Raw genomic sequence first — 27,922 nt, 5'->3', positions numbered from 1 at the left:
GGTGGGCTGTGAGCTCGTCCACTCATCTAAGCAATAAAAATAAATAAATAAAAAGTAGCATTAGAAATTTCACTTCAAAAAAACTGTTTAAATTTCATCATAGGTCATAGAATTCGAATAAACTTTCGTAGCTATCTACTTACATTACACACACTATTATTTAAAGGTTTCTTACAACAAATTTTCGGGAAGTCATTACGTGTGAATATCACGGTAAGAACCCGATATGATGGGTCGAATAGTCTACAATAGCCAAGGATTGGGATTATGAGAACCGGTAGTGGAATTCAAGCCACAACTATGATTAGTGTGCTTGAAACTCAATTTTATATCCATACAAATTTGAGTTAACTTTTACGCGATCGAGAAGTTAACGAAACTCGCATTATGTACACTGACGCGTCGAATTCAATCAAGGGAAAAATATGAACACAGCAAAAGGACAAAAATAAGAACAAAACATTTTTGGTAACGCACATTTTTTTGCAAACATCTTTTATTTATTTTATTAACGTTAGAGCCATTTAACTCTACAATATTTTTTTCAATTAATATTAAGTAAACAGTTATATTATTATACATTTAATACTACTACTAAAGTAAAGTCTACTTTATACATTTAAATCAATCATAAAATTTTTTTAGAGCGCGCACAACCGTGTATATATTTTGTTTAAAAAAAATCTCTTATCAACAAATTTTCTTTTCCATTAGAGTAAATAAAATAATAAATACATAAAAAATATTAAACGCTTTCTTTCTACAACGAACCAACGTCAAGCAGACATAACATACTAATATACACATTACTGAATAAATTTTACAATTACTGCACATTTATATTATTACCTATGTATATATTATTATATAATACGATCACAGCTTGCATTGGTACGGTTATAGTTTACTTGTCATTTTCACCTGAAACAAACACTACTATTATTATTGAGCTCACATTAACAATTTTAAAGTTGCGTGACATCATCAATATTTAGTCAATAATAATTATCATTATAACTCGGAAGCGAGTCTTTCATATCTTTTGGCAGACGGATTTTTTTTTCTATTCCAAGAATAAAACAACAAATTAGATATTCCTCTACATTCACAACAAGGAATTCAGCAACAAAACTAGTTATTATTCAACATTTATAAAGTTATATCTCGTCGAGTGCGCGTTTGATCTAATACTGTTACGCCGATAAGAGTAACGCCATGTATTGCCGAATAGCCGAAACGATTATCAAAGGAAATCGTAACTTCGAGAAAGCTCGAGACGTACAACGCCATCTATTGTCAGATAGCGGAAACACACCTCGAAGCTACTCAAGTTGCCTAGAACGTTCTGAATAAATTTAGGGATGTCGTCTCGACTATAAAAGCGTTGCAGGGATGGCGCCAAGTAGTTAGTAATCGGAACTACTCGAAGAAGCAGTGAATTGAGAATTTTAAGGTGTTCGTTAAGTGTAACTATAGTAGAATTATTTTGTCTGTGCAGTTTGGGTCATAAAACATAGCCCGGCTAGAGCGGTGAGCATGTTGCGCGGGCGCAACTTTATTATCGATAAAAACTAATGAATCATCGAAGACAGGTATAGTAACCGGCAAACTTCTTGAGCAAATGACCTTGACTGCGCAGAACCGAATTTTAGATCACTTTGGTGGTGAGGGTGAGGCGCGACGGCAGGAGAAATCGTATCGAGCGCGTTATTGGTAGATCAGTCGAACCTTGCGTCCCGCACCGCGCCCTCGTACCGCTTGCTCCTAAAAGTACGCTTGCGTACAGTGAAAAGTCTATCATTATTAATCGTTGAGTTATTTGTTATGATTGCTTGTTGACTTTGTTGCCATTGCTATTTGTTGAGTGTTTGTTGATTTTTTATAAAAAATACACTATGCCGCGACAAACTGGTGTAGTATTTAAAAGAAAGGGTAGAAAAATTGTGTATGACGTATATTGCTTCAGTATAAAACAGGGGAAGAATGATATGGAAAAACTAAAACAGAGTTCGGAAGCAACAAAAACATCCGTGAGTACTGTTAGGTGCATTATTAATGAAGCTAAAGGCTCTGGCTTGCTCGCCGTGTTTCGGACTCCGGGTAAGAAAAGATCAGGGAAGAAGAAAGTTACCGGAATGGATAGTTTCGTTCAATCTGTAATAAAAAGATGTAATCATAATAACTACATAACAAGCAGTGAAACTCCGTACCGTAGAAAGGCTTCGAAAATTTTAAAGAAGATATAAATTTGAATGGCTCGGTATGAAGTTTACGACGAATTATGAAAGAGCTAGGCTTCAGATGGAAAAAAAAACAGAAAATAATCGGAAGCTGGTAATTGAAAAAAGTTACATCCGATTACTACGAATCGAATATCTTCAAAAAATAATTAATTATAGACAAAAAAGTAGACCGAACCGACCGAGTTGTAAACTACACCGATGAGCCCTATGTCGACTCATCACGATGATAGCGACTCGGGTAATGAAAACAGTGATGATGACGGTCAAGATTATGATAACGAAAAAAAAATTACAAATACCAGCTTCGCTTCAACTGAACCAAGACCTGGCAACAGCTCTAGTTTTGACTTAATAGAAGGAATATCTATTTTACCCCAAGATTAAATTATTACAATTATTAACCTATATTTTTTGTTGATGTTCTAATAAATATATAAATAAATACATATGTTGATTTTAATAATTTAATGCATTATGACGCAGAGTAAATAATGTTTTTGCACGTGCAGTGTACCATGCGCGAACTTACCCCCACTACGTCAACAAATGCTCAAGAAGTTTGCCGGCTATTATACAGGGCGGTGGTATACGAAGGGTGGTGAGACATTGTTATGTAAAAGTCATTTGTACTTACCTGCAAATTATAATACATTATGTTGCAGAGAAATGTGTTCTATGCATTCGTTCTCTGAATTTATTTAGTGACACAATGGCGACTCCTTCGTTTTGTATCAAAACGGCCGAATTTGTTCAAAATAATATTTACACGTGTTGTTATCAACAATGATTTAAAAATTTTCACAGAAATAAGAATAGATCCCGAAAAGTTACAAAGTGTTAATTTCTGCCGTTCTCGTTAACTTGCTGCGACGGTATGTGGTGTAAGTGTTCGATTAATGATTTTTTCTTTCATTTATATCATTAACCCAAAAAATGACAAAACTAAATACACTATCGATAACGCTTATCGACAACAATAATGCGCATCACTATGCCCGTCCATATGGCTCGTGAGTGGAAGAGAGAGCGAAATACTCGCTTCACAGCTCCGGTTTTTTATGACCCAAACTGCACGGACAAAACAATTCTACTATAAGTGTTAATACAGTGTTAATTTGTACTTCGGTATAATTTTTATTTATCCCGAACCCCAGCCCGTGTCAATGCTTTACTTAAATCGTGTTATGAATATCTAAGTGTTCGTGAGGGTGGACTGACCGGCGTCGGCGAGGAGGGCGGCCAGCTCGGCGACCTCGTCCCGGTGGTCGCGCATGTAGGCCTGCGCCTCCCACAGCATGCAGACCAGCCTCTCGTCGGAGCGCTCGTCCATGCTGACGTCGCGCGACATCGGCGGCGAGAACCGGTAGTAGGGCACGCCCGCCGCGCCGCACCACGCGCGCGCCCGCTCCACCACGCGCCCGTCCGCCTGCGTCGCCTGCACGAGACACAACCTATGTAATCAACTAAAACTACCAACTAGACTACTTATTTTTCTACGTATGCTGATAGCCTTGAGATATTTTTTATTGCATAGATGGTTGGACGAACTCACAGCCAACCTGGTGTTAAGCAGTTACTGCAGCCCATAGACATCTACAACGTAAATGCTGCTACCCACCTTGATATATGAGTTCTAAGAATTCAGTATAGTTACAACGGCTGCCCCACCCTTCAAGCCGAAACGCATTACTGCTTCACGGCAGAAATAGGCAGGGTGGTGGTACCTACCCGTGCGGACTCACAAGACGTTCTACCGCTAGTAAAAAAAAAACATTATGATAATTACTAAAATCTCTCATTATCTTGAAGCCCTAAATTGTTGAAGACTTCACTTCTACCATGTGTGAATTGCACAGATGTTTTTTTATCCTTTTTTTATGGGATTTTATGACCTAGTAACTAAGACTTTTAAGTCATGTCTTATTTTAATTTAGATTCTTATTTTTATGAAAAATGATAATATGGAGTGAAATGAAATGAAGATGATTAATTACAGACATTAATCAACTGAAATGAAATGAGATGAGATGATATGGAATGAAATGTAATCTCAGTAAAATGGTGGTCGTTTACTGAGATTTTTTCAGTGGACTTTTTGGGAGGACCCAGAGAAGTTACGTCCAGCGGCTTTGTTTCATTTTCCCACATTTTTACACTTTCACAGATATTAAACAGTTAATAAACCACCGTTATTACACATTTAAACCTGAAGAAATACTAAATAAAACAAATTACACAACTTCACTCCTCGCATTCCCGCCAAAAAGTCTGGTTTTATTTTCGATTTTTATCTGTAGCGGGTAGGTTTAAAAAATGAAACATTTCAAGGTCGGACCTGGTCGACCAGCAGGCTGCCCAGCGCCGACAGTCCCCAGGCCAGCCGCGCCGTGTCCCACAGGCTCTCCGGCTTGAACACGTCGAAGTCCTTCACGAGCGTCACGGGGATTTGTCCTGAAAATCAAACGCAAATATTTTCGCAGGAAAATTACTCGACACATTCAGAGATAGTTGGGTGATTTCTTAAATAAATATTAACCACAATTCATCATTATAGTATTGATATTTATGAATATTATATTCTTTATCAATCGATAAGTACATTGCGGTTAATTTCTTTCCTGAAGCGATTCTTGTCCAGCGTATGGTTGTTCGGAAGAGATCGTTTTTACTGATAAAATCGTCCATTGTACTTCTGTACTTAATGTTTTGTATTTGTGTTTATTTTGATGTACAATAAAGCATAGTCTACGCTACAAAAGAGAGAGAGAGTATTCTTTATTGTACACCAAAAAATAATGATACATTAAATACAAAAAAAGTACAATAGGCGGTCTTATCGCTAAGAACGATCTCTTCCAGACAACCATCAGGCGGACAAGAATCATTTGAAAACGAATTACGCGCAGCGGAATAATTATTTTTTGTTACAGTTCATTTTATGATCAACAAGAATCCTTTGATAAAATTTAGGTTAGGTTCCGTTTTCCATAGTTAAGCGGCGGAACGGCACAGAAAGAGCTCTTCTACCGCACCGATCCGGGGGGTCGTAGGGGGCGTACATTCAACCCCGACCCTTGTGACGAGGACATCTCCTACTGGTGGTGGTCACGGGCTGACCTGAGAGGTCAAGTCTGCGCAAACATCGACGTCACTCCAGCGCGCCGGCACCAGAAGATTGGAATGACAATCAGCGGGCTCAGGCTCGTTCCGCGAGTCTAATTGTAGTGTTAACCGCGGGGTCCCCTACTCTGCCGGGTTCTGACCCCGAGCAGAGATCGGACGTCGACTGAGAGAGTGTAGGTGGAGTCCTTTAATGGGTAAGGCTCTAAAGATATCCTTGGGTCCGCAGTCCCCTCCCAGAAACGGTGGATCGTCAAGACTCACATACCCGGCGCGTCCCCTAAGTTGAATTCGACATAATGTGACTTCTGGTTATAAAACACGTTCCGTTTGTGGCGGTAACCATTACAGAACGCAAGATATTTGAGAGATGCCTGAATCTCATTTACGACATTTTCAAGATTATCTTGCATATATACAAGTTCCGAACAACAACATTTGGACCTTCGGTCTACCGAGCAATATCACCCGCTCGGTGGAAGATCTTCCTTTTTTTTTCTTTTTCTTACCTATGCTGATAGCCTTGAGAGGCAAATTCAGCTTCACCCTAACGTGTAGGTGAGCTCACGGGGCTCAAACCGGAGTGTTACTAACACTGGCCCTAACAAGAGCAGTGCTTCGAAGAATCTACCGTCGGATCGGAAACGCGACCCACTGTGAAGATTCGGCGAGAAACTCAGTGGACTGTGTCTGTGGGTTAATTCGAGGACGGTGACCGGTGCTTGTGGTACCTAAAAGCACCGTTAATGGATCGGGAGGATCCGTAATGACGTGTTTTGGGCGATGTCGACTATGTACAATTCGGTCTACAGGATCGGGTACGTAAGAGATCTTCCTTTCGTCACGTTTAGCGACCCATGCAAGTGTACGGTGTGGGCACGCACCTGTCCCGCAGGACACGACTATCTTGAGGCCGCAGGCGGCGGCGAGCTCGCCCCGGCCGGTGCCGCGCAGCGCCAGGCCCAGCTCCGCCAGCTCCGTGAGCGCGTCCAGGGTGGGGTTGTTGCCCATGAGCCCACCGTCCAGGTACCTGCGAGCGAATTATCAAAACTAACTTTGTTCTTGCATTAACGGGTAAACCAATGTACGGCCCACCTCATGTTAAGTGGTTACCGGAGTTCAGAGACATGACTGACGTGAACAGCGCCACTCACTTTTGTGACATGCGGTCTAAGTCTCAACTGTCGAACTAGACGGATTACTGCTTCGGGTCAAATATGAGAAGAGCAGAAATAAACAAAATAGAGAAAAATATCTCAAGTTTCTATTTCATTAATTAATTATATACGAATGTAACCGGGGGTAAAAGTTAGTATTATATTACTATAACGGAATAACAAGAATACTCGTATACTAATCTGAAATAACATTAAATCGAACGTCTCGTAAGAGCGCCAAAGAGCCTTTTTTCGTATTGCGTAAGTGACAAAAAAAAATGTAAACACCAGTAAATTTTGTATCCTTGCTTGCGTATCTACCAAAGCATAGTAGAGTTCGGTTCGAAGTTAGCCTTCAGATTCGCCTGTACTCGAAGGCTCATACCGATTTTTTTTTAAATATCTATGTGTAAATATACCAACAGTGGCGCACTATAATCGAAGCCAGACTAGATCTGTTAAGTTTTAGCAAAATTGTAGCGTTTTATGTATTGTGTTGTGTTCATGAAGTTTGACGATATTTCTCGGTACATCAGACTGCCGTTGAGACCATTCACTTGAAGCCTCACGTCGCGTGCTACGACCTCCGTTCAGTGTGAGGGGCGAGTGCCGTACCTGCCCGAAGCTCGGAAGTAGGAGGGCGCGGCCCCGGTGGCGCGCGCCACCTGCCACACGAGCTGCTGGTGGGGGGGCGGGGGCGGGGGGGCCGCCGACTCGTCGCCGCCGCCGGCCGCCGGACCTGACGGCACAGTGCACTCGTTAAGAAACCAGCATAGCAAAACAACATTAAATAAATCTATAAATAATCAGGTACAAGCCCACTGAGTTTCTCGCCGGATCTTCTGTGGGTCGCGTTTCCGATCCGGTGGTAGATTTTGCGAAGCACGGCTCTTGCTAGGGTTCGTGTTAGCAACGTCGTCAGGTTTGAACCCCATGAGTTCACCTCATAGTTAAGATTACGCTGAAATAGCCTCTCAAAGCTATCAGTTTAGGTGGAAAAAAAAACAGGTACAAAACCCCATAAGTTCATCTGGCCCTAAATTAAGATTCTCGGTACTAAGAACCAAAATACATAGTTGATCTGTTTATATTTATTTATATTAGACACCCAACAAAACTTGTGCGTTACGTAAACGTTTGCTCAATGTTAGAATAGGAACTCACGACCCTCGGTCCAGCAGTAAGGGACGCTACTGCGGCAACAAGTCAGTCGAATTATTATGTTAAATACATAGATTACTTTTATATCTGCGTAACCACAGAACCCTACGTACTTATCCCATTTGTATGTCCGATTGTGACAGCCAATCTAGGATTATATAGATCAATGTTTCTCAACCACCGCCGCGCCACACACTGTTCTATATACAAGTAAACAAATTTTATACTTATACGTCTTTGTGTATTGGTGTCATTTTTTAAAAAGGCGTCGCAACAACAAAACAATTGATAATCATTGGTATCTTCGATCAATAATAGTACTAGATTACGGATCAGGAACAAAAATAAGACGCTCCCGTGGCCACGTTTGCAGACACGAAAACATCTTCATTTCTTAGAAAAAAGTTTAATAATGTTAACGACTTCAGTTTATTATAAACCTTAATACTTAAACATAAAGTTTAATTACCATTGCAAAATATATGTATTTAGGTCCTTTCGTCAGAAAAAGAATATTATGGAATAAATTTAAAATGTCACTTGAACATAAAAAGTCATCAGTACAAAAATATTTATTCTAAAATGATACTTAAAGCCTAATTTATAAGGTTAAAAATATTTGTTTAAAATTTCGTGCTTATTGTATTGTGGAACTAGATGTAGTTCTTGGTATTACATTTCAATGCTCAGAACACAGTAAGTATTGAAAGACATAGAGTTGCAGAATATACATATTTGTTTTAGGTTTGTTTTGTATGGTCGCAACTATTTTTGACCGATTCAAAAAAGTAGTAGATAATATTTTACATTGCCGCTATTACAACAAATAGGTGATAAAAAATAAAATTGAATAAAGTAAAAAAAATATGAAAGGAAACACGAAACATGTTTTCCACGTATTCTTTATACAGAAGTAATTAAAACAATAATGTAGGTTTAATTAACTTTAAACAGATTCAGTTTGTTATAAAGCTGTCTTTTAGAAGTCATTTTTATATGAGCGGTTTCTTTTTTACAAATATAATGTAATCTTATATCAATGAATTTTTCTATAATCAGTTTAATTTAGGCTTATTTTATGGCTGTGTTCGTTTCCCCCAGAAAACAAATCCTTTTCAGCATATACGCTTAAAATATTTACACATACATATAAAGTTTTTTTAATACTTTTTTGGATTGATTTGCCACCACCATTGAACAATTCTAGAATTTTTATAAGAGTTCTATATTTCTTCTCCTCTTTCTTTCGCGACAATATATATCCATTGTGCACAGCGATAAGGGGCTACTAGGAAATCTACAAACAAAAATAACATTATAAAATAACAAAACTACTCTATGCATTCCCTGTCCAAGAATAGGTGATGTTTGTTACAATAGTTGGTGCCTTGTTGCAAACATTGGCCAAACAATTACAATATTCGTAAATTGTGTTTTATTTACAATATAATTGTGTTTATTATTTTATAAAAAACACTTAATAATATAAATTTACCAAAAAAAGATATTCCTTCCAAAACCTTGGTGTTACGGTGGTTTTTTACTCAGTTTTTGAACGCGCATTGCAGCGTTTTGACGTCTTAGTGTTGGCTATGATTGGACCATACTAATTTGAAATAAGACCACAAATTTATTTGTGGTCTTATTTTTCGGGCCGCTTTTGAAGCGCTAATCGCGAATCTAGTAGTATTATTGATCGAAGATTGGTATGGATAATAGTCGTTATGAAATAAAATAATAAACGCATTTTTTTTAAATTATAATTGCAGTTTTATTGTTTACCGTAAGTAGCTGCCATTGAATTTGAACCTCAAACCAGTCCAAACTCAAGAATGTCATTAGGAAATTTAACTTTATTTTTATCGAGTCACTTTTGCATAACACCGTTTATTGAAGAGTGAACGTGCGTTTGCAACGACGTCCTTACATTTAATTTATCAGAAGTTGTACATATTGTACTAACCGGTCGTGCCGTTGTGTTCGCTGAGTATTTCATGAGCGGACTTGTAGTTCCTGAAGATGTGCAGGTCCACCGGCTTCCGGTCGGCGAGCACGGCCAGGATCATCAGCTTCGGATGCTTTATATCCGACATTACTGTTTCTGTACCTGTAATTATTTTGTCGTCTTATAAAAAACTAAAATTGCCAGTAATTAACAGAATGAACAAAAATACATTATTATCTATATATGTATATAAAAATGAATTGCTGTTCGTTTAGTCTCGCTAAAACTCGAGAGCGGCTGGACCGATTTGGCTAATTTTGGTCTAGAGTTATTTGTGGAAATCCAGAGAAGGTTTAAAAGGTAGATAAATATGAAAACGCTCGGAATTAAATAAAAATTGCTATTTTGTTTTTCCTTTGATGTTTATTTTAAGTTTATTTTATACAAAAGTTTAGGTATTTTATTTATCGATTGAGGCACTACGAAATCTGCCGGGTCAGCTAGTGAATAATACATTTAAATGGAAAAAAATCGCTCGTTTATGGAGACAATACAGTGCAGATTGGAAACTTATACTTTTTTTCCCGGGGTGAACTTTTTTTTTGTTTTATGAACGACGATATGCACACTACTTAAAAAAAATTAGAGCAACAGTTCTCAGAAGAACCACAACCGAATATACCATGACTCTTTATACCGACCAACAGTTATAAATTTTTTTTATTTATTTTTTATTGCTTAGATGGGTGGACGAGCTCACAGCCCACCTGGTGTTAAGTGGTTACTGGAGCCCATAGACATCTACAACGTAGACGCGCCACCCACCTTGAGATACAAGTTCTAAGGTCTCAGTATAGTTACAACGGCTGCCCCACCCTTCCAACCGAAACGCATTACTGCTTCACGGCAGAAATAGGCAGGGCGGTTGTACCTACCCGCGCGGACTCACAAGAGGTCCTACCACCAGTAGGGTAGCTCTTAAAAGTACATAAAACTTGTTATTTACCTAAGCACTCCTTCAAGATGTTCTCGAGCGCCTCCGAAGGGTACGGTCTCATGCCAACGAACGCGAGCTCCTTCAGTCTGAAGTACAGCTGCTGGCATTCCCTTAACGTTTTCCCGCTGGCCAACGCCAACGCCAGGATGCCCCCGGTGCTGGTCCCGGCCACCCAGTCGAAGCAGTGTATGATGGGCTTCCCGACCGCCTCCTCCAGGCTCAGGAGCAGTTGGACGAGCACCAGGCCCCTGATGCCGCCGCCGTCCAGGCACAGCAAACTGGAATTGCGTTCGAATATCTCAAAGACCGTTGGTTCTGGATTAAGTATCTTGTCCTATCTGATGGTATGTGTCTAGGACTTAGGTACGTGTTCGCGGATCATCAGACGAGTACACGGTACATACGTGGGAAAACGGTACGTTTTCGAGTGAAAGGGATGAATGTATGAGGAAGAAAGGGATGGAGGGGAAATGGTCAAGATGGCGATCGGGCATAGTAAGAGTGTGAACGATTACGACGTGTTATTATTATTTTTTTTATTGCTCTTGTAGGCAGACGACCATACGGCCCACCTGATGGTGAGTGGTTAACGTCGCCCATGGACTTCAGCAATGCCAGGGGCAGAGCCAAGCCGCTGCCTACCGCTTAATACTCTCCACAAGTCTCGTTTGAAGAAGGACATGTCATAGCGCTCAGGAAACACTCTAGAGGGGAGCTCATTCTATAGCCGGATGGTACGTGGCAAAAAAGACCTCTGGAAACGCTCTGTGGATGACCGCAGTGGCTCCAGGTAGTATGGATGAACTCTACTCCGGTGGCGGGCGGTGCGAAGGTAAAAACGAGATGCCGGTATCATCTCGAACAATTCCTCAGAGCACTCCCCATGGAACATACGGTACAAAATACCGAGGGAACCGAAGTCCCTCCGCAGACCCAGAGGTTCCAAACGATTCGTGAGAATGGGATTATTGACAATCCGAACGGCCCTCCTCTGTATGGAGTCAAATGGAAGAAGCTGGTATTTGGGAGGTCCGGCCCAGAGATGGGAGCAGTACTCCACGCGAGGCCGGACTTGTGCTTTATAAAGCAAAAGCCTTTGATCCTAATAAATTGTTATCCTAACAAATTTTGTTCCTTTTCAAAAAAACTGCTATTTACTTTGAGCAAATCCCACACGTATGTAACGAAGGCGGCGAGCACAGATATTAATTGATCATATATTTCTTCATATGTTTATTATTTCCGTGACCTAATAAATAAAGATTTTAGTGTATTATGAGACTTGCTATTATGCGCGATTATTTCAATTAATAAGCATAAGTAGATCAAGTAGATAAACTTCGTAAAGATAAATTGCGATGTTATTGTTTATTGATAGCGCTCGGTCCGTGACCCACTTCACGGCTCGGATGGAGGGCAGTGGAAGCCAACAGACATCACAACGCCTTTATCTCATATAATAAGATGATGTCATAATTATAATATATAATCATACTATCTCATTTGATTTAATGTTATTCCAATTGATTATACAGTCTCAATATAAATCAACTTCATCTTATGTCGCTCCATAATATCATTTTTCGTATAACAAAATATATTCGTATTTTATAATTAAACTTTTTTATAAGTATGACAATTTTTTAAAACAATGGCTTCGCAAGAAATCAAATGTCATACTTCAAAGAATGAGAAGAAGTCAAAAGACCCGTATACTAACCGGCCCTGTTTTTCGCTGGGATCAAAGCAGGACGCCTTCTCCATGGCGGCCACGGACAGCATGTGGTTAATGAGCGTCCGGGCGGGCGGGGGGCTGAGCGTGGAGGGCGGCACCCCGTTGTAGTCCCCGCGCGCCGCGCAGCCCGGCCCGCAGCCCACCTGCTCGGGGGGACACCTGCCAAACGAACCTCAACTTCAAGTACCGAAACGTAAAATAAATATTCGTTGCTCAGCTCTATTTCTGTAGTCGACGCATTATGAACTGAGGCTTCGGGTCATAAATCATATTGATTTGTCTGTCTCGCTCGCACTTACAGGTCTTATGGTGAGGTGTATAGTAGAATTATTTTGTCCGTGCAGTTTGGGTCAAAATCGAAGCGGTGAAGTGAGTATTTCGCTCTCTCTTCCACTCACAAGCCTTATGGACAAGCATAGTTATGCGCAATATTGTTGTCGATAAGCGTTATCGGTAGTGTATTTAGTTTTGTCATTTTTGTGGGTTAGTGATAAAAATGAAAGAAAAAATCACTAATCGAACACTTACACATAATCACCACAGCAAGTTAACGACAACGGCAGAAATTAACATTTTGTAACTTTTCGGGATCTATTCTTATTTCAGTGAAAATGTTGATAGCAACACGTGCAAATATTATTTTGAATAAATTCTGCCGTTTTGATACAAAACAAAGGAGTAGCCATTGTGTCACTAAAGAAATTCAGACAACGAATGCATAAAAACACATTTCTCTTCGACATAATGTACTATAATTTGCAGGTAAGTACAAATAACTCATAACATAACAATGTATCACCACCCTTCGTATACCACCCCGTCGTCGTGTACCTGCCTTCGATGACTCATATGTTTTTATCGATAATGGCGTTGCGTTCGAGCAACATGCTCACCGCCCTAGCCGGACTATGTTTTATGACCCAAACTACACGGACAAAATAATTCTACTATAGTGATGTGCGTAAGAATTGTAGTGAAACATATCGATAACGGATTAGATACGATCGATATGCTCAATTATGTTATGTATTAATCGGAATAAATTTTCGCTATCTGAAAATAAATTTAATTTGTAAGATAAAATATTATCAATCATAGAGAAACTGTATAGATCGTAGCTAAGCATCGATAACGGGTTGCATTACGTTCCTACTGTCAGTAACCGACGACTCAGTTTAAATTGCGTCGACTATAGATGTAAGACGTAGCGTCGGATATTAATTTATCAAATCAAGTTCTAATAGGCGTGGGTAATATCGGTTTTCCCGCGTATCGAATTGTATCTATATATCGATACTCGATATCGGATATTGAATCTATATATTTATGTATATAGACTCTTGTAACAGGTGGGTCGTAAACTCGTCTACCCATTTAAGCACTAAAAATGGGACCAAAAACCGAACTGGATGAAAATACTAACTAAAAGTGAAAAATAATCACTAGAGATGTATTTAACTACACGTGTCAAAAGTTTATGTCATATAAGAAAAATAAACATCATTAAGTAATGATCTAAGGTTAACTTTTTCATTATCAATATCAGCCCACAGTGGACCACTGCTGGACCTAGACCTCTCCCAATCCACACCGCTGAGCCCGGTCTTCGGTTCTCCTCATACACTTCTTGCCGGCCACCGTTCGGAGATCATCGCACCAGCTAGCCAGAAGGCGTCCCTTAGGTTAACTTTTTAGTGACAACTAAATAAAAAGTTTTGGAACTTGAATGATTCTATTCCACGTTCTTCGTTCTTCTGAGTTGTATTTAATGGTTTGAACTGTGCTCGTGGCTATTTAAGATTGTCTTCATAAACATATTATTTTAATAATGTTTCTTTTGACAACCCTGTATTTGATTTTGTAACATATCTAAAAATGACGGTTGCATTACTGTACTTATATTGACAGTTGGGTATAACGGCTCAGGGCTTCCACAAGGCAACAAATATTCCAATAATAAACACACAAACCTTACCTTTTAGCTCCGACGGAATGCAGAACATAGAGAATCTTGTCAGAGTTATTGGAGGTGTCTGCGAGCACGGCGTGCCTGGGCGTGTGGCCGGCGTTGTTCCTCGCGTTCAGGTCAGCACCGAAGACCACCAGCGCTTGAGTGATCACGTACGATTGTTTGACCGCCGAATGAAGCGGCGTGTTTCCCTCGTTGTCGGCCACAGATATCTCCGCGCCCCTGGACAGCAGCGCGATCGCACACTCGAGCCGGCCGCGCAGCACCATCACGTGCAGGGCGGTGCGGCCGTCGAAGTTCAAAGCGTTGATGTCGCAGTTCTTGTCGACCAACGCGTCGATGACCTCCCTGGAGACGGCCCAGTGCAGCGGGGTGCCGCCGTGCTTCATGTCCTGCTGGTACAGCTTGGGCTGATTGTCTTGCAGCAGGTCGCCCACGATACCTTGGACACGGAACCGGTTTAAAAATTAAACTATTTTTTTTAGAACGATGCCAAATTTTGTGAACGAATAAATTAAAAATTACTAGGACCTCTTGTGAGTCCGTGCAGGTAGGTACCACCACCCCGCCTATTTCTGCCGTGAAGCAGTAAGGCGTTTCGGATTGAAGGGTGGGGCAGCCGCTGTTACTATACTTGAGACCTTAGAACTTATATCTCAAGGTGGGTGGCGCATTTACGGTTGTAGATGTCTATGGGCTCCTGTAACGACTTAAAACCAGGTGAGCTATGAGCTCGTCCACCCAACTAAGCAATAAAAAAAAATTACCTTACCTCATCTCGAACTACTTATGACTTGCCTCAATCCGTATTGGCTAATATATTAATCTAGTTTTCCCTATTATAATTCAACTCATGATCCATTTGGTTTTAAGTGGTTGTCCATGGACATAACAACACCAACGCCACCGCCCACCTTTTTTTTTTCCTACCTAAACTGGTAGCCTAGAGAGGCTATTCCAGCGGAACCTTAACTAGTAGGTGAGCTCACGGGGCTCAAACCTGACGACGTTACTAACACGAACCCTAGCAAGAGTCGTGCTTCGCAGAGTCTACCACCGGATCGGAAACGCGACCCACTGAGAAGATCCGGCGAGAAACTCAGTGGGCTGTGTCTGAGAGTTAATTTACTCGTCGAGCCCTTCGTCGCAAGCGACGGGTTCGACGAGAACGGTGACCGGTGCTTGAAGTACCTAGAAGCACCGTTAGTAGATCGGGAGGAGCCACCGCCCACCTCGAATCATATAAATCTCATTTGTACTGCATAACGGCTCACCCTTCAGGCCAAAACGCATAACAAGTTCGCGTTAGAAATTTAGCCCACTGAGTTTCTCGCCGGATCTTCTCAGTGGGACGCGTTTCCGATCCGGTGGTAGATTCTGCGAAGCACTGCTCTTGCTAGGGTCAGTATTAGCAACTCTCCGGTTTGAGCCCCGTAAGCTCACCTACAAAAGTTAGGGTGAAATAGCATCTCAAGGCTATGAGCATAAAAAAAAAGGTAAAAATAGACAGGACATACCCGGTAAGGTGCTTGTGGAACGTTTGGCGGCGGAGAGGTTAACATCGGCGCCAGCCAGCATGAGGGCGCGCACGCAGTCAGGCGCGTCCGCGAGGCAAGCCATGTGCAGCGGCGTGTAGCCTTGGTGGTTGTACACGTTCAGAGGCGCAGACGTTTTACTGGCCAGGATCTGTGCGACGCGCATTTTTTTTATTGCTTAGATGGGTAGACGAGCTCTCAGCCCACCTGGTGTAAAGTGGTTACTGGAGCCCATAGACATCTACAACGTAAATGCGCCTCCAACCTTGAGATATAAGTTCTAAGGTCTCAGTTCAGATTAATTTTTATAATTTTTATACTATTTATTGTAACGTTATTTAAAATTTTATATTGAAATATTGGATCAAAATTAATAAAACTCATTCTAATATTAAGGGCGGCGCAATAAACAGGGCCTAGGATGGCATCAAGCCCATATCCGTAACTACATGGTATTGAAATCACTGCACCAAATGACCTCTCCAACGCCATCTAGTACGGAGCAGACGAACAACGATTGAGACATTAGTAGAGCTCCGATCTTATCGCATAAACGTTCGAAAAGGTTCGACTAGTCTGTATGGCAAATCATAGAATAGGGCGTGTCTGCTGACATAGTCTCACATACCCCGCGTGCTCCGCGGAAATATCGTAGGATCAGCTGACCGAAAAAAAAAAGAAATTCATGTCTTAGCGATCAATTTATTCGAATTACGAATCATATTCGATTAAATCACTACGAAGTTTCGAAATTAATTCGAACAATTGTTAACAGCCGGTATGTATTCTATTTTTATACCTACACGTGTAAAACAACACAGAATAGTTCACTGGCACTTCATCGTGATACAAAAACAACATTCCAGAAATGAGCAGGACGACCAAAAGCCTTAAAAAATTCCCTAATGACTATACAAATCAAATGAACGGTAATTGGTTAATTAAATACACCTTCAATGCTTACATTAATTATCTCCTTGTTGCTAGCTGCCGCGTAGTGAAAGACTGTGTTCCCATCAACATCAATCGTGTCCAGAGAGCAATTATGCGACACCAAACATTGTACGACTCGCAAGCACGATGTCTTCAGGGCCACCTGTGACGTACAACTTGATGATTATCCGAGTTTAAGGAGTATATAAAAGATTAAAAATACTTCTATAGTGGGTTCTCCTACTAATGTAAAGAGTAGTTCCACTTTGAACGGTGTTTTTTTTATTTTTTTTATTTATTACATATATGGGTGGACGAGCTCACAGCCCACCTGGTGTTAAGTGGTTACTGGAGCCCATAGACATCCACAACGTAAATGCGCCACCTACCTTGAGATATCAGTTCTAAAGTCTCAAGTATAGTTACAACGGCTGCCCCACCCTTCAAACCGAAACGCATTACTGCTTCACGGCAGAAATAAGCGGGGTGGTGGTACCTACCCGCGCGGACTCACAAGAGTTCCTACCACCAGTAAAAAGTTCTTGTACCACATGTCTACCGCTTCTTTTCTTGTCCTGAACCTCCCCTTATAATATGACAAACAGGAGCTTGTTTAGCTACGGGCTGGGGCTTGGCTGTGACCCCCGGGCATTCCAGACGACCATGAGTGACAGTAACCACTTACCATCGGACAGACAGATCATACGATCATCTGCCTTCGAAATCAATAAAAAAAGCATTTAACATTATATTTTGCGTGAAACTACGTGTATATCAAGACTAATATGATTAATAAAGCAATATAAAAACACATGGACCGTTTAAAACATTTCGTTCAATGTGAATAGGTCGTTTGGCTCACCATCAAAGGCGTGGCTCCCGTGATTGGATCGATTTCATTGATGTGTTTCTTTACCGCCGCATGAGTCAAGTGTTCATACAGGCCAAAGTGCGCTATCAAATGCGCTATTGTCCACGACTGATGCTCCGACAAAATATCGCATAATTTTTGTAGGGTTGAAACGGTACACTGTAAATACACGAACCATATTAAATATTTTGATTCTTACAAAACTTCATATCTGTGTCGTCGACCTAGTCGCGACAGCTTGACATCAACACTGCTGGTGCACACTTTGAGAGGCACTGGGAAATCAACTATGGACACGTATTTCTAAAGGCACATTAAAATAATACTTTATTAACTGATATACGTTAAAATAAATACTTTTTGCCTTAAAGGCGTGCTACGTCGATAAATTACCTTGACTCCTAAAGTAAGTAGCTCTGCATCTTGGAGAGAATTTCAGGACATAAATTCAATCACACTTTGGCACATTGAAATAAATGTATACATAAAAAGAGCATGATTGTCATTGACATCACAAAGTGACTGTTCTGAATAGTATTGTATAACAACTATTCGGCCATCAAATTGAAACACATGAGTACTTTGTGGCAAAATCAATAATCAAGGCTTACAGTACGCCTCACTTAACTGCTGGGCTGTGATGGTAATACGCTGGTATAACGCTCGGAAATTGATAGTGAAGTACTATTCTGGTATGACATCACACAGCCAAATTCATATAAAATGCCATTTGAATTGAGTTTAAATTTTCTCGTAAAACAATAACTGCTTCACATCTCAAAATTCCGTACTCTTTTTATTTCATTAGTAGTAGCGTTACTTCAATAATAACAGTAAATTAATTCTAAGTTCATAATTGTTAAACTTTCAAGAATCTACATGAATATAATAGCATGACTTATTAAATTCTATATAAATGAGTAACCATTGATTGATGCTAGTACACCTACCAATTAAACAGCTGGATTTAAAATTTTCCAGAACCTCATAATGAAATTATTCCATTTGAACGAGCAGATGCTGAGTCATTGTGAGCATCATTTGCTCTGAACAAGAAAATCTTTTAGATTTTACAGCTTATAAACAATTTTGGATACCATATATGGATAACAATGGGTTTATGACCAAAAAATAAATACGAAGCCAAAAATCAACAGCATAGGAAGGCTATGTTGTCTAAATCGGAACAAATATGGGTATTCTAAAGATAAATTACGATATAGATATTTTTAGGTGATTTTGTGAAAACACCGAAGCACTATGAGCTACAAATGAATCCATAAGGGCATCAGATATTTTGCCTTTACCTATAGGTATAAGTCGAATTTAATGTTAGGAGCTTCCGCATCTTGAAGATGGAAAAGTCATGATTTTATTTAACTAGTTATTTTAATAGTGTTAATGGTGTTTAAATACAAATAATTGAATAAATTATATAATAATTATGTGGTGTGTGATTCATATGAGTGTTGCCATAAAGGTGTCAAACAATTCAATTTATAATAATAAGAAAATATTCTTACATCTTTGGTAATTTGTATAAAAATGGGTATTCTTTCTTTGAACACTATGAACTTTTCTTCTGCACTCTCAAGAGTTTCTGACCGAAGTAAACTGAAATCAAAAACAGTTTTAAAGACAAATTTTTATTATCCTCCATTTCATCACCAGCTAAAAGTTTTATACTACTCAAGTTTACCGGCTTTCAGTGTGTCAGCCCACCATATAGAAAAGTAAGGCGTAAAATACTGGTGTAATGCATATTTGCTACATAAGAATGCTATGGACCCAGTCGAAATCTATATTATGAGCAAAAACCCTGTCTATTATTATAACACCATTGAATTTTTTTACCATTTTTTATAAAAAAAAATACATTTTATACATTTCATGAACATTCATTTATACGATTGTTAACGAATCAACGTCGCGTCATACATTGATGGCTGTGATTGGCCAACGATGACGTCATATCGCACGACCCAATCACAAAACAGGAAACGCAATAGTGGCACCAATTGTCAAAATTAAAAAAAAAATATAGCACGAAGAAAAAAGATGGACGCGCATGTCAATTTTGTAATTTTGTAAAATAATTAAAAATAATATAATGAGTATTTGAAGAAGTAACGCATTTATTCATTTTCTTGGCCACCTCAAGATACATCTAAGAAATAGACGCAACATTTCATTGGTCCTTCGAGCCGGATCATCCATTAAGTTGAACCAGACGCTTACTTGAGAGACGCATCGGCCTTCGAAAAGGAAAATTCGGAAAATCTCACCAGATTCGCAAGATTACAGTGCTTTGGCAAGGCGTGCTAACCAAAATATGTTAAACCTTTCCCCTTCGCGTATATAGTACTGTGCTTTTTTTAAACCTTTTTTGCTTTGCATTTTTGCGAACGTACGTACTTTCGCTAATATTGAGCAGCTGTTTTGTTTTATTATTTAAAAACTGTAAGTACACCACCATTTACTTGTTTCCACAATGGCTACATCAGATCATAAGTTAGAATTATTGATGAAAGATCTTAAAAGAAAACGCGCATCTATTAATTGTCGTTTGACTAACTTTGGAAAATATGTGAATTCATTCGAAAGTGTAGAATTAACCGAGCTAAAACTGCGGATGGAAGGATCGCAAAGTTTAATGAATGATTTTAACCTCGTTCAGACTCAAATAGAAGACATTAGTGTAGAAATTGATATAGAAAAACAGTTAGAATCGCGTGAAGATTCCGAGCAAAAATGTTATAATATTCTTGCCCTTGCCGAATGTCTGACCACCGCTGATGAAAATTCAAAAGGTATGATGTCTGAACCACCGATTACAAGTTCCCAAAGCATTAAATTACCCACTATATCTGTTCCCACCTTTGACGGCTTATATGAGCACTGGTTAGAGTTCCGCGATACATTTTTGTCATTGATACATAATAGTGAAACAATTACAGAAATTCAAAAATTTCATTATTTAAAATCGTCTTTGTCCGGTAACGCTAAATCGGTCATAGATTCCTCTGCTAATAATTATAAAGTTGCTTGGGAACTATTGTTAAATCGATTTGATAATACGAAACTATTAGTACATAATCATGTCAAATCCATGTTTACCATGCAATCGTTTACTAAAGAATCACCAGTGCAATTACGCAAATTAATTGATAATATTTAAAAAAACCTCCGCGCTTTAAAGCTTTTAGGGGAACCTACAGAGTATTGGGATACGTTAATCATTTACATCATTGTCACAAAATTAGATTCCATTACCGAACGGGAATGGGAACAGCAAAAGTGTAGTTTAATTACATCAACCAATAACACCAAAACTGTAGTTCAACTAAATGACTTACTTCAGTTTCTCAGGAATAGGGCGGATATTTTGGAAACACTTATAGTATCACATAGCAGGCGTATATAGCGCGACAGACAATAATAAAAAGCAATTCAGTAACCAGTTAACATCCAAATTTCATTGCAATATACACTCGGGTGCAATGAAATCGCACATCTGTACATTTTTTGAAAAATATTATTTACTTTTTTTTATTTAAAAAAATACATATAATCTTTAACATAAGGTTAAAGGATAGTTCAATACCTATTCAATGATACCATATAAGACATGATAAGTTTACCTGCCTGCTGAAACAAAACGACAACAGCAAACTCCAAAAATTGCTCCCACAACTCACTGCAGTTTGCAAGACCAACTGCAGGTATAAAAAGGCATGTTTTGTGTAAAACGTCATCAGTTGCAAGCCAACGCTTAACCTGATAAGACCTCTAGTGACTCCAATTGCATTTGTCTGAAAAAGATGGATACTACTCCGGAAAAAGCCGCTCAAGTCGTCGCTCTAATTGAAGCGGGCCAGAACCAGAGTGCTTTAGCTCGACAACTGAATATCAGCCGATATTCAGTTCGTCGTGTGTACCAGCGCTATCGGGAGACTGGTGGCTTTGAAAGGCGACGAGGATCTGGTCGAGCAAGAGCTACAACACAGCGCGACAACAGATTTCTTGTAACGACAGCGTTGCGAAATCGTCGTTTGACTGCCGTTGAACTTGCACAGCAGCTTCAACAGGTGCGTGAAGTGGTAGTCAGACGTGGACAGTCAGAAGGAGACTTGCCGAAGGTGGTTTGACTGCGCATAGGCCAGCAAATGGCCCTAAATTGACGCCAGCTCACCGCCGGGCTCGTTTTCGATTTGCACAAGAACACGTCAACTGGACAGCCGATCAGTGGAAAGCAGTCCTGTTCTCAGACGAGTCCAGAATGTGTCTTCATGATAATGATGGACGTGGAAGGGTCTACAGAAGGCGCTCAGAGCGATTTTCCCAATGTTGCATCATAGAACGTGTAGCATACGGCGGTGGTTCGTGTATGTTCTGGGGAGGTATCTCATTCGAACGAAAAACAGAGCTTGTCTTCATCGTTGGGGCCAATATTAGGCGAGAAACAAGAGGTCTAACATCTCAACGATACATAGAGGAAGTTCTACAAGAACATGTCGTACCATTTGGCCGTTTAATTGGAAGTAACTTCCTTTTTATGCATGACAATGCAAGACCTCATACCGCTGCGATAGTGAGACAATACTTACAAAAAGTAAATGTACCCGTGATGGAGTGGCCAGCTCGGAGCCCGGACCATAATCCGATTGAACACTTGTGGGATGAATTAAAAAGAAAAATTAGAGGTCGAAATAGTGCTCCAGCTAATCTCCAGGAGCTACAAAATGCGCTCAGAGGAATGGGACGCCATGCCACAAGACTTTATCAGAAACTTGATAGAGTCGATGGGGAATAGGTGTGAAGCTGTAATTCGGGCAAGAGGGGGCAATACTTGTTACTAATAAATGATATTTCAGTATTTTTTGTGTTTTTTTTTATGAATCCCCAAATTTTAAACGGTTTAGTTGAGTAATCATTTTGTAATAAAGATTAAATTGTTGTTGTATTTTATTTTCCTCAAGAAAGTAACCTTATCTCCACTTATATGGTATCATTGAATAGGTATTGAACTAACCTTTAACCCTATGTTAAAAAATATATGTATTTTTTTAAATTAAAAGAAGTAAATAATATTTTTCAAAAAATGTACAGATGTGCGATTTCATTGCACCCGAGTGTAGTTATCAAACACCACATTACTTTTTACCTCATCACGGTGTGTTTCGAGAACATTTCACTACTACCAGTTGCGTGTAGTCTTCGAGTAGTAGCTAGTATGGCTTCCACTTCGGGGCTATCATTAAACGACCTGCAGATGATCGGTTCAGCTATACAAGGCGACTTAATCGCGATTTTACTTAGATTTCGAGAAAACAGGTATATGGCTTGCGCAGACATAGAGAAAATTTACCGTCAAGTACTTATAGAAGATGATGAAAGAGATTATCAGCTGATCCTGTGGCGAGACGATCCTTCCAAACCACTCATGGTATATCAATTAAATACTGTTACCTATGGTACCGCTTCGGCACCGTTTTTAAGCTGTAGACTGTAGATGTTTAAAACAATTAGCGCAAGAGTATGAGGCTCCGTATGTGAAAGAAACTATTAATGATAATTTTTACGTGGACGACTTAATTTGCAGTGCAAATAGTATTTGAAGATTAAATCAAATTTGCGAAGGAACTGATAAGGTTTTAAAATCGGCTTGTTTAATTTTACGTAAATGGATTTTTAACTTTAACTGCGCTGATAATGACGATGCTCAAAATGTTACAAAAAACCTCGGTCTAGCAGGAGATAACGTGTTCAAAACAAAACTTTAGGTATTGGATGGGCTGGAGTCATGGTCCAGACGGCTGGCCGATCCTTCGGCTGGTCGTAGGACCGTCGAGGCGATTCGCCCGGTTCTTGTGAACTGGGTGAATCGTGACAGAGGACGCCTCACTTTCCGGCTCACGCAGGTGCTCACTGGGCATGGTTGCTTCGATGAGTTCCTGCACCGGATCGGAGCCGAGCCGACGGCAGAGTGCCACCATTGTGGTTGCGACTTGGACACGGCGGAGCACACGCTCGTCGCCTGCCCCGCATGGGAGGGAGGGGTGGCGCCGTGTCCTCGTCGCAAAAATAGGAAACGACTTGTCTTTGCCGAGTGTTGTGGCATCGATGCTCGGTGACGACGAGTCGTGGAAGGCGATGCTCGACTTCTGCGAGTGCACCATCTCGCAGAAGGAGGCGGCGGGGCGCGTGAGAGACGCACAGGCCCGCCGCCGTCGAGCGGGGGCCAGGGAGGCGGATATCGCCCAAGCCCTGGCCCTCTAAGTGTTTCGGGTCCCCTCACATGTCGGCCTGGGGACCGGCGAAGGGGGCCTAAGAAGACGACGTGCAAGCGTTTTATGCATGAGCATCCGGGTGATCGAAGACCGGCTATCCTCAACCCACGCTGGTTCTAACCCAGCGGGGTATTCCGTAGGATAGACCATTCTAACCGGCGCCATCTAGGCGCGCTTCGGATAGCCTGCCGACCGAGAGGGCTGGTAGTCGTGGCGCCGACTACCGCTAGTCCGGCGTCCCGAGGGGGAGGGTGATGGGAGAGATGTGCTCCGCACTAAACGCTTCACTTTCCCCCCTTTGCCTTTTCATGAGTTTTGTCTCATGCGAGGTTTGGACGTTGGTTGTTGAGAGACAGGAGGTTTTAGTCGGTTCGACTCCGACATGCCCCGCCCTCCATCCCCAGTGAAGGGCGGAAGTCCGGCGATTTCCTACAGACAAAAAAAAAAAAAAAGGTATTGGATGGAATAACAAGTTAGGTGAATAAAGTTTTTACACGCAAATTAAGTATGATGCCAACATTATTACGAAACGCATTATTTTATCTGAAATTTATGACCCCTTAGGTTTAATTAGTCCAGTTATTACTATCGCTAAGATATTATTACAAAAATGTTGGCTGTTGAAGCTTAATTGGGATGAACCGGTTCCTTGGAATCGATTTGTTTCTTGCCTATCATTACAAATTAACATACGCATATCGCGCTATGCTATGTGCATTGATCCCATAATGGGGAATCTGCCTCGAGAACGGCTGCAGCCAGGTTTTCCCTTCTTACGCTGTGGAGTGGATTATGCAGGACCAGTGTTCATTTTAAATCGTAGGGGTAGGGGAGCAAGATTACAAAAATCGTATATATGTTTTGCTTCACGCGCCGTACATCTCGAGCTTGTGACCGACCTTTCATCAGATGCTTATTTGCTGGCACTGAAGGAGGTTCATTTCACGTCGAGGAAAACCTATTGAAATATACTCCGATAACGGGCGCAACTTTGTAGGCGCAATGAATGAATTCGCAAAGTTTTTAAATTGTTGTTCAGATGACAATAAGGCATACGCGATTTCTCAAAATATAAATTTTAGATTGATAACGTGTTATGCTAGTCATTTTGGGGGCTTATGGGAGGCTGGTGTTAGAAGCTATAAGTATCATTTGCGGCATGTGGTTGGCAACGCACACCTTACATTGAAGAAATGAGCACAGTACTATCGCAGGTTGAAGCTGTCCTCAACTCCCGACCTTTAAACCCTATGTCCTCCACAGGATTTTCTTCCACTTGCCCCAGCTCATTTTTTGGTTGGCCGTCCGCTAACTCCACCTGTACCTGATGACCTTCACGGTGTTCCGGCTAGTCGACTTACCAGATACCAGAGAATTGAACAGATCCGCCAGCACTTCTGGAGCCGCTGGGCTAAAGAATACGTGTCAGAGATGCAAACCAGGAGCAAATGGTACCAACATAAGGGTGAGCTCAAGGAAAACATGTTGGTTCTTATAAAAGATGACAACTTACCGCCATTGAAATGGAGCTTGGGACGAATTATCAAAACATATCCAGGCAAAGACAGCTTGTCACATGAGTCGACTATTATCAAAGGCGGCAATCTGACTTTTGGACAATGATTGGTAAATCAGAAAAACGAATTATTGACTTTGTATTCCATCGGCAGTCACAAAACTCTTCGGAACGACATCTTAGATAAATAACAGGTTAACTATTAACCTTTATTTAATGCAGGTTTTGAACCGTATTCTTTGAAGGAGACGATTATATTCAAATAAATCTGTATTGACATATCAATAAAATTTTGTTGTCCAAATGCACAGATTGCCGCCTTTGATAATAGACGACTCACATGTGGCTGATATTCGCAAAGCGGATGGGATTGTGAGACGGGCATTCTCCAAAATCTGTCCGCTTCCTTTACATGAAGAATGATTACGCACGATAGCAGCTGCTGGGTCTCTGAATGATCATCTCCAATTGTTGGAACCTGGTGCTTCCAAGGCCGGGAGCATGTTAACGAATCAACGTCACGTCATACATTGATGGCTGTGATTGGCCAACGATGACGTCATATCGCACGAACCAATCACAAAACAGGAAACGCAATAGTGACACCAATTGTCAAAATTTTAAAAAATTATGACACGAAGAAAAAAGATGGACGCGCATTTCAATTCTATATTTGTAAAATAATTAAAAATAATATAATAAGTATTTGAAGAAGTAAACGTATTTTTTCATTTTCTTGGCCACCTCAAGATACGTCTAAGAAATAGATGCAACAATGATATTAATTTTAATATAAAAAAAATCAGATTTTAAGTGCAGATTTATCTTTGAAATGATAACAATAAATGAAACTTAACTATTTAGGAAAACTAAGTAAGTATTTTGACATTGGAAGAGGTAGGGGGAGTAAGCATCATCTTACTTATTGGATACCCACTAATTAACTGACAATCACTTGATTGACTGGAATGAATATAGAAGACTTACATTTTGATTTGAGTTTTGAATTGTAAATAGAAATTACATGTTATAAATCAGGACAAGTTTACTTTTTACTGCTTAATATAATTTTTTTATAATAAATATGAGCTGCACAAATTGTGAGAAAATACGAAGTTGAGATGATTGAAAGAACACCGTGCTATTATGTTATCTATTAATACATAAAGAATTTTTGTTATCTTAGAAATGTATCTGAATATTTTTAAACGAATTGTAATTAAATTATGTAATGAAATTAGGTTTTCGTAAAGAAATATTTTAAATCACCAAAATCGCAGGAAGGTTAAACGGTGCGGTTTTCCTTAAGGTACTTAAGAACACTTAAGCAACAACAAGCTTTTTTCACAATAAGCTTGTCATCAGGTTTGAGCCCCGTGAGCTCACCTACAAAAGTTAGGGTTACGCTGAAATAGCCTCTCAAGGCTCTCAGCTTAGGTAGGAAAAAAAAAAAAAAACAATAAGAATACAATAAAATAGCAACTAAAAATTAATAATCGCGTTTATGAACTGACCTGTACATTTGATGTAAATTCTCTGTAAACGGTTTGTATAGAACGATTTCGTAATATTTATCTTTAGGATTTTTACCGTCATTCGGTATTTTCGGACCATACAATAACATACTATCTTCCCTGTAGTGAACTGGTCGTGAGATGTAGTTGTCTGATCGCACGTCGAGGACTTTGGTCGGCAGCTCTTCGGTACGAAGAAGACCACGAAAAACTAATAAAATATTATTAATATTTCATTATAATTGTTAGGTATTTGAAACAAAAAAATAATAATAAATTTTATAATACTCACATGAATTCAGCATTGTGATCTGTTTTATTCAAATTGTGTACCGCAGGTTTTCATTAAATTAAAGTTTAAGAATTGTTATTGAAAAAATGATGTAAACACAGACCTTAACTTACGACAAACCACGACAGACAGACAGATCGGTGATGTGTGACATTTAGTGACATTTACGTTATATAAACTAATTTTTTTTAAGGGATTTTATGACCTGGTAACTAAGACCTTTAAGTCAGGTCTTATTTTAATTTATATTCATATTTTTATGAAAAATGATATTATGGACTGAAATGAAATGAAGATAATTAATTTGAGACATTAATCAACTGGGATTAAATTAAATGAAATGAATTGAGATGATATAGGATGAAATATAATCTCAGTAAAATGATGGTCATTTACTAAGATTTTTTCAGTGAACTTTTGGAGGATCCCGAGAAGTTACGTCCAGTGGCTTTGTTTTATTTTCCCACATTTGTGCACTTTCACAGATATTAAACAGTTAATAAACCACCATTATTACACATTTAAACCTGAATAAACACTAAATAGACAAAATAAAACAAATCACACAACTTCACTCCTCGCGTTCCCGCCAAAAAGTCCTTTACGTTATACTACTCTGTGATTTGTCAAAAATTAATTTGTTT

At 39.8% G+C, this 27,922-nt stretch overlaps 1 protein-coding gene across 1 annotated transcript; it reads right to left on the bottom strand.

Moving 5' to 3' along the window:
• Nucleotides 1-462: 462 nt before the first annotated feature.
• Nucleotides 463-27,439, bottom strand: LOC101741228 (85/88 kDa calcium-independent phospholipase A2). The gene is made up of 15 exons (XM_004931532.4): nucleotides 27,279-27,439; nucleotides 26,987-27,197; nucleotides 19,190-19,280; nucleotides 17,658-17,825; nucleotides 16,827-16,958; nucleotides 15,845-16,013; nucleotides 14,334-14,769; nucleotides 12,344-12,517; nucleotides 10,633-10,901; nucleotides 9,645-9,788; nucleotides 7,136-7,259; nucleotides 6,248-6,393; nucleotides 4,579-4,694; nucleotides 3,462-3,678; nucleotides 463-921 (listed from the first exon to the last, which is right to left on the bottom strand). The coding sequence occupies exons 1-15, from the start codon at nucleotides 27,289-27,291 to the stop codon at nucleotides 905-907; spliced, it is 2,427 nt and encodes an 808-aa protein (XP_004931589.2). The 5' UTR covers nucleotides 27,292-27,439; the 3' UTR covers nucleotides 463-904.
• Nucleotides 27,440-27,922: the final 483 nt, after the last annotated feature.

Source organism: Bombyx mori, chromosome 11 (genome assembly GCF_030269925.1).
Source record: "Bombyx mori chromosome 11, ASM3026992v2".
NCBI classification, from domain to species: domain Eukaryota; kingdom Metazoa; phylum Arthropoda; class Insecta; order Lepidoptera; family Bombycidae; genus Bombyx; species Bombyx mori.
This window is presented reverse-complemented; position numbering and strand designations above follow the sequence as displayed.

What these genes read in the sequence shown, in the direction of transcription:
- LOC101741228 (XM_004931532.4), bottom strand. An exon ending in CCCAGCGAAAAACAGGGCCG is followed by an intron (nt 10,902 to 12,343) that starts GTTAGTATACGG and finishes ACGCAATTCCAG; the next exon opens with TTTGCTGTGCCTGGACGGCG. An exon ending in GCAGCCTGCTGGTCGACCAG is followed by an intron (nt 3,679 to 4,578) that starts GTCCGACCTTGA and finishes TGTCTCGTGCAG; the next exon opens with GCGACGCAGGCGGACGGGCG.